Here is a 13,055-nt window from a genome sequence, read left to right on the forward strand (position 1 = left end):
AAGTTTGAAGGGGGTTGGAGGGCTCAGCAGCTAATGGAGGAAGATGGGTGAGGAGGGAGAGAAGATAGAGCCAAGAACCTTGCCATGGTGCCGGTTGTTGGGTGTTGCGTTGCCCTACTCCTAGGGACTTCACTCTTCTCTCAAGAAGACTCAAATACACAAAAATTAGAAAAAGTGAAGTTTAATTCATAATATTCATCATATTCCTACAATAGCCAAGGGTCTCAATATATAGGCCTCAAAACATCAAGGACTCAAAAGACTAAAATGCCCCCTGGGCTACAACACTCATTTAACTCAACATAAGGGTAAATTGGAAGAGGCTCTCAAAATAAAATACAATAATAAAGAAAATAGACTATAAATAAAGACTCCTAATCATGGCCGTCAATCTACGGCTCCTCCTATGGCAGACGGGCCAGGTTTTTCTGCCGATGTCCTCATCAAATTGCCCAGATAAACTTGATGGCGGACTTGGGGATGGGTGCATTGAAGGCAGTGAATTACTGATTGTATTTGTTGGCATCTTTTGCATCTGTCCATCATAAATCTATCTTGGCACCTTCAAAATCTCTGTTTTATTATTTTTGTTGAATTTGGTGGATGAGGAGCGATGATTTTGCCAAAATTTAATTTTTATTATGTACAAAGCAAGTTGCCATTCCTTTCTACCTGTCACTTGTCACTCGAACTAATTTAATTATTGTTTTTGTGTAATATTGCAGGATCTCATGGATAGAATATTATCAGTTCTTTCAGATGAACAAGGCAATGCTTATTTTCTTCTCTCCGAACTGCATCATTTTTTGTTGAACGGCTTTTTATTGGTCTTTACTATAGAGGAAGCATCCCCTTGGAATATCAAAAGGCATATAATTAGACGAGTATCTTTGGAAAAGAAAATGTTCTATGAAGATTTTCTCCAAATTTTTTCAATGTTCTAAAGAGGAAGATTTTGTTTTGCTTAATCTGCTTTTTCATATATTTTTCAATGTTCTCCACTCTAGTATTGTTATTAGAGTACTGATACATGTATTTTTAATTATGGCCAATTTCAGACATACTTTTCAAATCTCTTTAAATCTTACCTATTTACAAAATTAACACTCTTGTATCTCCATTTATCAAATCAACTCCTATTTATTGAAACACAACCCATATTTTTTGCTTACATCAAATTTCCAATAGTTTGATCATGGTCACACAAGTACATGGGCTTGCTAGTGCATTTTATTTTAATGGGCGGTGTTTTTGTAAATATGGTAGATTTAGGGTGCCACTTAGGAAGGATCAAAATGGGGAATAAAGATTCATAAAGCTGACCTCAAAGTAGTTGTAATAAGGCTAAGGTTTGATGAGACTTCTGTAATCGTCATCTTATTCGAGTTCATAGTCTCAAGATTTACTTTTCAAAACGCATACTATAGTAGAAGACAAAACAATTAAAAACCTTGTCCTGTTGAAATATGCGTTTTGAAGTCTTTTTTGAAGAAAAGACTTTTGAGCAAAAGCTGCAATACCAGCCCTTTGTTAATTATGAACTGTACTGCACAATGATATGTGCAAGTATTCTACCATATTTTTGCTATTGTTATTTTCTATGTGCAGTATGTGCTTTTGATTTGCTGAGGCTTAAAAATTCCTTTTCTGTAGTTGCAACACCTGGTGTAGCCAAGAAAGTTTCTATCGGAAAAGATAGAGTTGCAAAGATTGTCGATGATACCTACAGGTGAATTCAACACTTGTCATGCAGCTCGCTCTGTTATTTATCTTTTTTATTCTGTCTTCTATATACTCTGGCAAACTATCAGGCATAAAAGTAGTGTGTTTTACTACTTGATACCATAATAGACGTTCTTTTCGGGGCTTGCAATATAATTTTTGATGTTTTTTAATATAATGTTATACAAGTGTTATAAAGTTGCTTTGCTTTTCTCTTTCATTGCTGTTGCAGAAAAATGCAACTTGCTGGTGCTAATGATTTGGCATCAAAAAACCATATTCCAGATGTAAAAACTGCAAATCCTCCAGAGGAAAGGGATGAAACCAGTCGCCTGGATATGAAAGTTCGTTGCTTTTGTGGGGTTACTTATTACTCAGAGTCAATGATTCAGGTAATCATGCCTGCATCTTCACTAGGGTAATTGGCAGATGTTTCCCTTTTGTTTGCTGCTAGGAATGCATAGGTGCTGTTTTATTAGGTCTCTCTGATGTATACTAGTCCATATCTGTCAGAAACCATGTGTTTGCTGTTAATTTTCTCATTTTTTAGTTGGCATGTTAGAATATTTACAAGGTGCGCTAAGTGGGACAGTGCTTAGAGAGACAGAGAGTAGTGATGCCTTGTATGGGAAACACCTTATGGCTACCCGAACCCATGGCTGGTTGGGCTAGGGTGTGTGTGTGTTTGTGAGAGAGAGGTCACATGTCTTGATAAGGTAGGAGTCTAGAAGTGTTTTCTGAGGATCTTGTTGATTTATTTTATAAGATAGAATAAGCTTTAGATATCATGGTTTGCATTGATTGTCAGCATAAAGCGATCAATTTCCATGCATTATTGTGAGAGTTAGGGATGGACCTAGTTGCATACTTCTAAAAATGGATAGGCTGGATTTTTTTTTGTCACATGCCTTGATAAGGAAGGAGTCTAGTAGTGTTTTCTGAGGTTCTTGTTGATTGATTTTATTAGATGGGTTAAGCTTAGCTATAATTGTTTACATTGATTTTTAACATTTTATGATATGTTGGCATTTTGATGTGAAACTATCATGTGATGATATGAGAATTGCACTGGAAATTAAATAAGATCTTGAACCAAGCTTGTGACTAAAACTTTTATGCGTAATCAATTGACGTTCAAGAATTAAAATATGAATGTTTAGATAACAATAAGAAATTACAGTACGAGATTTGAAAGCTTTTCAAAATATCATCTAAAATATTTAGTATTGCAAATAGCTAAAATACCAAAGCCCCAAATTTAAAATTTAGACCCTTCACCTTAGGATCCGTCACTCAACTTGAGGTGGAGTTTAGCAGAAGAGAACTGTGAGCAGGCTTAGCGACGCCACTAGTAGACAGGTGACCTTGAGAGGACTTGTCGCAGGGTTTGAAGTCGGGTTCGAGGGAGCGGATGGACGGCCTTCGATGATCCACGTATAGACGGAGAAGTGATCGTCTATAGAATCCACGAGAGTTGGTAAGATCCGGTCCAAGTACTCCTCCTGGGTGTCGTCGAAGTCGAATCCCACGTCAAAGAAGGGTGAACGGAGAATGTCGACTCTTCCGTTGCGGTCGTACTCAAACAGGTCGGCTACATGAATCCTTTTTCTCCATTGTGTCATGCTAAACGTCAAATTCTCGTTTAAATCTAATAAAGAAAGATCATTTCTAATATTTTCTAATCAAATCTTTTTAGGTTTACCTCTACCTTTCTTAACATAAGTCAAATCTAATACCTCTACTTTCTTAACCGGTTCATTGGAAGGCTGTTATTTTATGTGACCAAACCATCTAAGGCGGCTCACTCTAATCTTATGTTCCATTGGAGCTACTCCAACCTTTTCACGTATATGTTTATTTCGTATCCCATCTCTAAGGGTAAAGCCACTCATCCACCAGTGTAACATTGCAGTTGCCAGATCCCAAGTCCTGGATGAGAAAAGTGAAGGGTTCGTTAGGTAGTCAACAACCTGCGTAAAACTTATCTAATAATCATGGCATAAATCCTTTAAAAAATTATGTTAATGAACTGGCTAGTTCCAGAAGAAAAAAAAAGAAGAAAGAAACCATAAGATCACAATGATATCTATAAGCTAAGCTCAAAAGCTCTTGTGTAACACCTCATAATATCCCTTAACAATATTGTAGAATGTTACACACACAAACATAACACTTTTCATCATCTGAATAAACATTCCAACAATTTCATAGAGATCCAATAATATCTACACAATTACTTCAGAGTGCAGAGCCACTTAAGAAATTTTAAATATTACACCACTGAACTGTCTACATACCTCAAATATAAACTCACAAACAGAGATAAACATTAACATATAAAATGAAGAATTTGAAGATTATTTTGTAACAACCTTTTCCTTTCCTTTTTATGCAACAAGAACCAGCATGAATTGAACTGGTGAGCTATGAGGCTCAATAAATTTTGCAAATTAAATAGCTGTTAAAATACAATAATCGTAATAAATCACAACATTAAAATCATCATTGAATAAACTTACCTTTAATTGTGAAACATCATAAAATCATATTTAACATTAGTCTTTACTTTCTCTGAAGTCTATACTGAATATCAAATTTAGTCTTTTAAAGATTTGTCTAACTTTCATAAGAATATTCTATGGAGCTCAGGTAAACCTAACATTATCGCGATTGAATTACATTGAAGTTCCTTTTACCTCTTTAGGGTTCTCTTTTGCTCCACATGCTATGCAAGTATCATATCTTTGGGGTCCATATGCCCCACTTACAATGTAGTGTAATATGTAGAGACTTTTTTGCCCCACCTGTAATTATAAGTTATACATCATATTATAGCCAAACTTCACGTTAAATTGATATTCACTACACTTCATATATTCAAAGTTCATATTTTTTACATAAAAAAAAAAGTTCATATTTTTCACATGCTTTCATCATGATATTTTTGTTTTACCGTTTGTATATAGAAATTGTGTATGTCATCTGTTAAGAATAAAATTTTATTCCAAGATATTTTCAACTAGAAAAATCTTTAAATACTCATATTACACTTTACCCTACATCTGATTCATTCAAATTTACCAGAGCTGTCTCATACATGAATTCTTGACTGTTATATGTATAATGTAAAATCATCAACTTTAACGAGTATCCTTCTACATTAGTGCACATGTCTACGACGATACTATATATTTTTTAATTAAAACTTTGGATTACTTCCTTGCTGAGGCGTTACCTATAAGTCATTTCTCTAATTCTATAAATACTAAAATTTATTACACATACAAATTGTATAAAACCAATCCATACATATAAAACCAATTACCTCGTAACTTCCTCCCTGCATATAATCAATGATAAATTTTTTTAACTTCTTTTCTCTGCTTCTTTAGTATTCTCCTTTATCTGGACTTCTTTACCAAAATTCCTGTTTACAAATCCTGCTGTAGAATTTAGCCATAGACCCAAACAATATTTTGCTAATCTTGTTATAAGTAATTACATATTTACTTACCCAAATCTGTAATATTATTTGATCTTCTACTTACATCTAGCACTTCCTTTTAAATTCTGTTTCACAGAATTTCTTCACAGCAGATTATTCAAAGAAAACTACTGCCAAACACTCTTTATGCCTAACTGATCTACAATGCCTGCAAGCGCTGTGCCGAAACCTTCTTGTGCGCTGCATTGTGCCGACTCCAGCTACAGTGATTTCTGGACACTGCCAAATTGGTGAACAGTGATTCCTGCATTGCGGAAACCTTCCAGTCCCTTATTCGCTTTTCATTGCTGGCATGCGTGAATCAAAGCAATTTTAATGGAAATGCGGCCCGCTTGTTAATTGCTCTTCACCGCCCTTGAAAGCATCTACTCATCCATTCATAATTAAATGATTATCTAATTTAATTTAGTATATTTCTTAATACAATTACCAATTTTTACTTGATATTAAATTATATACTTATAAAAAATATCACAATTCCACTAAAATAAATTTTATTTACCTTAGACATTAGATATTACATCTTGAACTAGAGATTTGAACTGAGGGTTGAAGGATATGATATGAGGAAACAACCAATGGTGCAAATTCTCACAAGAACCTTTGTAAGCAAAGATTGAAACACTCAAAAGGAAAAGAGAAGTTGCATGGAAAAGTTATTCTTCCTAAGACCCAAAGTTCTTAGCAGCCTTTATTTCAAAAATCACATCATAGAATTTTTACATAAGCATATTTATATGCTAGATTCATTAGAAATCCTAAAAAGACTATTTTTTAAACATGTCCGCTTGATAGTACAATCCGCTCCAATGATTGTACAACACAATTAGTACTATTAGCCTCAAACCCTAAAAAAATCTTCTTTGTTTGATTGAATTGCAAAAAAAATAACGAACCGATACAATGATCCTCTATTCGAGAGGAGGATCCACTCTCGCGACGCTCTCTAGATGAAAATCTAGAGCCCCACGACCTCCCCCAGTAGCAATTCTCAAGCACACAAGCAATAATCAAGATAAACCTAAAACCTAGGTTAATTCCCTCTTAATACAATCTAATTCAAAACAAAAGCAAAAGGACATCTCTACCCTTCATTCTCCCTCCCAAATCACTTAAATTTTGTTTGAATTGCTAGTGGACCCCACCCCCAAGCCCCCTGCTTCTTCCGCCGGCTGTGCGTCCCGCTTCCGCCTAGAGAAGACCCGGACCGGCTGGGCTGGTCCAGGTTGGACCGGCCTAACATACGATTAGTTCTAGAATTTTAATTTTGAATTTACTTTTAATTAATATGATTTTATATTTTGATTTTTTTCAGAGTTACCCAAAATCTCATGCATATTGCACAATATGATATAGATCATATCGTACGATTTACTTCAAATCAATTTATCTTAATTAATTATTATTATTTTTGAAGCCATTTATTAAAATATTCTTTATCTTAATTTAGCTCTTGGGTGTGTACTTAATTGTTACATAAATTGTATACTTGGTACTTCCGAGAAAAATCAACAAAATAAAAAAGTGTCAGTATATAAGTCTTTGGCGGACTTCTTTCTCCTTGATGGCTTTAGAAACTTTGTGAGTCTCTTAATTAAACTTTGGATGAGTGCACCAAGCTTATATAATTATATTATCAAGTGATTTCCATCCAAGTTATTTTTTTAGTATTGTATTGGTCTTTATATATTATCTCTGAAATGTTAGCATAATTAGAAAGCTTGGATGGACAAATTCACCAGTAAAGAATCAACACAACAGATAATATTTGTAATCATTAAAACTTTAATAAGCTTATCAAGCTTACAGGGTTTAACATTTTCAATTATATTTATTTTTTATTAGTTTAATATTAAATATCAAATTTTAATGTAGTAAGAAGATTTAATATATGTAAACTATAATATATTTGCTATACTTTTATACCCATTCAAGCTAATTTGGTTGTTCTTAGAGCACCGTGGGATTGTGTTGTCTGATCTAGTTTTGCCTGTTCGATTCCTGGTATTGCTATTTTCATTTCCCTTTGTATATCGAAATCATGATAGACATAATAAAACAGTTTTTTTAGTGATAACTTGTGTGCATGGTGCCTGCATGCAATTTATTGTTAAGTTTTTTATGAAACTTTTTTATATCAAATGCACATTTATTTGGTTTGTTCATTTGTTTTTTGAGTAAGTTGTGTTTGTTTTATGTCTTGGTTTTATGCACAATTATTATTTCCTGATTGTAGTGTGAAGATTCACGGTGCCATGTTTGGCAACATATTGGCTGTGTCCTTATACCAGAGGAACCTTTGGATGGTATCATGCCAGAAATCCCTACATCCTTCTATTGCGAGTTATGCCGGCTCAATAGGGCAGATCCGTATGTCTTATTCACTTTTCTATTTGTCTTATTTTTCTCATTTTTGCTATTGCATTTCTTTAGTATTTGTATTCTAATTATGATGTATTCATCCTTGTAATATTTTTCAGGCATGTATTGTTCCTCAGAATCATTTAAAATTCCTTGATATTTTTCGCTCTATTTAATGTTGGATATGCTCATTATAGCTATTTTACTTCTCTGTCAAAAACATGAAACTTATGTATAAACTAGCTAGTTCATTAAATTATTAATATACCTTTTTGATCTTTGTAAATTGAATGTAAGGTTTGATTTTCTTCACAGATACAAGTATAAACTGGAATGTAATACATATATAATTATCAGGATGCATTAAAGCTAAGCATTGAACAATATGATGGTTTTAGATTCCTCCAACCGTAACCAGATTGGGCATTGCCGGATAAATGGTAAAAAAAAGGTCATGAATTGTTGAAATGCTGTTTCCCCCCTAGGAATATTGCATTTTCCGTTCACATGGGCAATGTACTTGTAATATCCCGTGCCTAAGTATCTAAAATTAGAACTAGATGCTAACCTAACCAAGCGAAGTCATAAAAATAATAAGTAGATCATATAAAAAGCAAAATAACCATGGACAATGCACATATTAAATAATTTATGCATGTTTTATGCGAGAAGTTAAATAGTAATGCAAGCTTTCTTCAGAGTATTGTTGCGTAAAAGTAAAGCAAGATAGAGCAAACATACTTGTGATTTGCCAAAACCAAGGTGCTTAGATGCACATGGGATTGAAAAATCTCTGAGGTGTTTGTAAGAGGAATTTGTTCATATTAATCTTATTTAGCTTTGATATCAAGATTTCTTTAAGGTTATGAAAATCGGATCGGACATGAAATTGGAAGAAGCAGAGGTTAATGGTTCATTGGTTCAATTGCGGTTAGACTGGATGAAATAATAAATATTTAAATTATTTAAATATAATATAAATTGCATAGGTGGTAGGTATGTATTCTTGTTGAATTTGCTTGTATATATTTTATAAATAAATATTTAAAATAAAAAAATAATAAAACAAAAATATACTATTAAAATTTTTATTAAAATAAAATATAATATTTTGTAGAATCGGCCGGTTCAAAAAAATTGATCCAGTTCGATAGTTTTGGGTCAAATTAGTAGTTCAAATTAGTTTGACCAGATTTTAAGTGAATCCGGTTTTCACAATTAACCAAACAGGCAAATTAATCGGTTCACGGTTAAACCGGCCGATTCAGTTCGGTTTTCAAAACACTAGATTTCTTTGTAGTTTTTTTTTTCAGACTTTCTATGTATGCATGAGTCATATTTATTTGCAATCTCTATGGCCAGATCATATTCAATTAATTAGGTTTGCTGACTTTCTCTATAACTGGTTACCCGATTAGTGAAATTTATATCTTTCGTTATATAACTTCCTAAGTAAAAGGGTGTTGGGGATGGTTGTCATCCCTACCAATTTCCCATTTTTCCATTGTCGGAAGATTTTTGGAGTGGTATTTTTTTATCATGGTGGCAAGAAGCCTTTATTGCATAAGAACCATTTGATTTATATCATCCCATGGTGTGTAGATTTGTATCCCTTGTGAAGCACAAACTCCTGGTCTCACTGATTTGTTCATTTTAATTTATACCGTTTGGAGTGCATTGATTTCGTTGCAGGCACTGGTGCATTTAAAATTGTATTTCTTGGTTGCTCTAATCCGTCAAGTCAATAGATTAATACTCTTGTTTTTATCATATGTTAAGTGATTTTCCTGAATGATTAACTTTTTGATGTGATCGCGTTGATATTGCACAGGTTTTGGTCGACAGTAGCTAATCCTCTCCTTCCTGTCAAGCTAATTTCCCCTGGCACAGCACCTGATGGGTAAGTGATTTGTAGGGAATCAGCTCATGGTGTTACTCCTTAATGTTTACTAAATTGGATATATTTTGCTTCACTCATATGTATCGAGTTTACTAAATTGTGGTTTAATTTTCTGGGCTGTTTATTTACTTAATAGTTGCTGGGTATCATGGATATAAATACTTGTTCGATAAATTCTTCGGCTGAAGGGTTGTCCATATAAATACTTGCTGACAAGATTTTCGATATAAATACTTGCTGACAAGTTATTCAAAATTGTCATATTTACCCTGACCAGAAGGGTTGTACATTGCATTCCACAAGCTTAGCAGGTCATTTACAGTACAGGAAGTCTGAATTTAAGAAATGATTCTTTATATCATCGTTATCATTACTAGGCTAGTCCTAGCTATTTGGAGTTGCCTTTATTGAATTTTCTTCTCCATTCTGACCTACTTGTTTTTGTGTGGTGTCAATTCGAATTCACCCTAGTCATTTTTCACGATATCAAACATTAATTTACTTCTTTTACTTCCTATTTCCTTTCTCATTAGAAGGATAGCGCCATTTCGAAATATGTTGGAAGGTTTTTGTTATCATTTCTCATGGCAGAAGTCGAGGTGATTAAAGCTTTTGTTTGGAATGCTTGTTGTTGTTGTTTGAAAAGTCAGGTGACAAAATTGTTGTTGAAGTTATGGTGAAAAATTATTAAACTGTTGATTTTGGTTGGGAGGTCTACAGTTGGGCCGTTGTGCCCTACTCCAACTCTTTATTTGTACATAAAAATTCAAATGACCAAAATGTTAATAGGTCATTTTTTAAGCCATACAGTCTTTGATTAAGAAAATTATACAATCAATATTAACCAATACAGAAACATCTAGCCTTTATCCCGCTGCTTGGAGTTGGTTATATGAATCCTTTTCTCTATTGTATCATATTAGTAGTCAAATTCTCATTTAAATATAATAAAAAGTTATTTCTAATACTTTTTAACTGTCTTTTTAGGTCTACTTCAATATTTCTTAACATAGGCCGGATCTAATACATATCCTAGCCGGGTCATCGGAAGCCTAACGTTTTATGTGACTAAACCATCTAAGACGACTCTAGTTAATCTTATTTGCCAATGGAGCTACTCCAACCTTTGCTTGTATATATTTGTTTCGCATTTTGTCTCTAAATATAAAGCCACTCATTCACTTGAGCATCCTCATTTTTACAATTCTTAACTTAATTTTAGGCTTCTCTTTTAATGGCCAATATTCTACATCATAACACATTGCAAGTCTCATCACAATTTTATAATATTTTCTCTTAAGTTTGAGGGGTACTTTTCTATCACATAATTGGCCAGATGCATTCCTCCACTTCAACCATCAAACTTGAATTTTACTAATTATTTCCCAATCTATTTTACTATTGCTTTGAAAAATAAACCCGATATACCTCAAATGTGTACTCTTTTTAATAACTTGATCACCCAATATCACAATCTCACCACTAGATCTATTAGTACTAAAATTATACTCGCTATGTTTAATTTTAGATTTACTCAAACAAAAACCTTTAGACTCTTAGATTGACCTTCATAATTTAAGTCATATATATATATTATTAAAACTTACCTAGATCCTAACCTAAACCCCCGAACAAATCACGTCTTCATGCACTCCCGAGCCGTAATAGCATCCTGTCAACCACCTTGACCTCCAGCTTGCCGCCTTTGGTGCAGCCACCACCGCCAACGTTGTCGTTGGGGATCACTTCGAAGCCTCACACCACTATGACCTCTTTGTCTAAAAATTTTGGAGTATTACTCTCATCTTTAGGTTGATAACAAACATTCATGAAAGAGGTAGATGACTGAAATAAATGAAGAAATAGTTTGAGAGACATTGGACTTTACAAAGATGAGGTAGAGAAGAGACCAATTTGTTATGACGACAACTCAAATAAAAACCCTTTCAGTGAGTATAGTGTAGAAGATTTTTGAGTTGTTGCCAACTATTTTAGTTTTCTTTAGGAATTAAATATGGATAAGTAGTGAACTAGAAAAGTAAGAATTTTGAGTTGAACTTGATTTTATATGATACTTTTATGCAATTCTTATATTTATATTGTTTTTCTCTTGTGATATTTAGATTTCAATTTCCATTTCACGCAATGTATCACTTGTTATTTTATGACTTGTATAATTTTTATTTCATATGTATGTTAATTTGTAATTTTATAGTTCAATAGAAAGTTAATAGGGCATCTTTTAACATATTATTTGATTATTAATAAAAAATCACTTTTAACCTTTTTTTTTTTACTTTATGTATTTTTTGGATCTTGAGGCTAACGCCTTGCCTCATGAATGAAAATCGCCTCAATACTCGATTTTGTGCAATTTTAAACCTTGATTCAAGTTTTCCTTCAACTCACTCCCCAGTTTTTTTAGAAAAAACATAAATTAAGGGTACATCCTCTTACAAATGTCTTGCAATTGAAAGTTTTGAATATCATGAGTATCACGACCTAGCCACGAAACTCGACTTAACGAGGTTGGAACAAAAAGTCGGACGGTAGTAACAATTCAATTCATATCATAAACAATTTAACATACAACTTCTCAAAACAACTGAAGAGCCACTATTACAAAATTTTCTCAAATACTTAAGATTTGTATAAATCATAAATTACCTGCTTTCATTTTCACACTGTATTCTATAGACGCACTCCTCTCTTTCAGCCATTTTTAATTCTCTGGATACTTATATGAAATATTAGTTAGATAGGTTAACTTTACAAAGTAAACTTAGTGGGTAATCTTTATATAATATAACCTTTAAACTTGTACAAAATACAATGCATATTCTTTTTTTGATTTCGTATACAATATTATAATTTATATAAATAGTCATATAACGTTTAGTATATGCATCTCATTTTCCATTTCATTTATTCATTCCTTTATACAATTCATATACAATACATTTTTTTAAGTTTTCATTTATTCTTTTTCCAATCCAATTTATCATTTTCCAATTCAATTTGTATAGGAACATTGTCTAAATGTACCAATAAATGTACAACCATTTTCATTTGCTTTTCCATTTCCATTTAATGTGTCACAGCTAGTACATACGGGAGTGAACTCCTGTAATTTGCATGCATTTACTTTTCTCTTTTTCATTTATTCATTTATATTTAATAGTTTATATCATTTCTTTAACATTTATTTATTTGCATTATTATATGTATATGCATATCATATATATATATATATATGTATACTTTTCAACTTCACTTTCCATTTCTTTTACATGTATCTTCTTTGCATATATATATATTTTTTTCACATATTCATATACTTCATATTCTCATAATATTTTAATCATTTTTAGTTATAACAATTTCTATATCAATGTATGCATTAGAATTTCTATTGCCTCATTCTTGAGTCTCTAAAAAGAAGTAAAACAATTATATTAACTACTATTTTTCAGATTTGAAATGAAGATAAAATATTGAAATTTTGCACAACTATAATTACCCACTTTAGTTTCCTCTTTTAATCTTTGTCTTGTATTGAGAACCTTT

At 32.6% G+C, this 13,055-nt stretch overlaps 1 protein-coding gene across 4 annotated transcripts in view; it reads left to right on the forward strand.

The window, feature by feature from the left end:
* The first annotated feature begins 725 nt into the window (after positions 1 to 725).
* Positions 726 to 13,055, forward strand: part of LOC110105549 (E3 SUMO-protein ligase SIZ1) — a 36,639-nt gene continuing 24,309 nt past the window's right edge. For all 4 annotated transcript variants that reach the window (XM_028700966.1, XM_028700964.1, XM_028700965.1 and 1 more), the window contains exons 1-5: positions 726 to 768; positions 1,654 to 1,729; positions 1,955 to 2,114; positions 7,464 to 7,597; positions 9,420 to 9,488. In XM_028700966.1, coding sequence (XP_028556799.1) covers positions 732 to 768; positions 1,654 to 1,729; positions 1,955 to 2,114; positions 7,464 to 7,597; positions 9,420 to 9,488 — 476 coding nt within the window. In that variant the 5' untranslated portion in view covers positions 726 to 731. The remainder of the gene's footprint in view (positions 769 to 1,653; positions 1,730 to 1,954; positions 2,115 to 7,463; positions 7,598 to 9,419; positions 9,489 to 13,055) is intronic.

This window comes from Dendrobium catenatum, unplaced genomic scaffold, assembly GCF_001605985.2.
Source record: "Dendrobium catenatum unplaced genomic scaffold, ASM160598v2 fragScaff_scaffold_1608, whole genome shotgun sequence".
NCBI lineage: Eukaryota > Viridiplantae > Streptophyta > Magnoliopsida > Asparagales > Orchidaceae > Dendrobium > Dendrobium catenatum.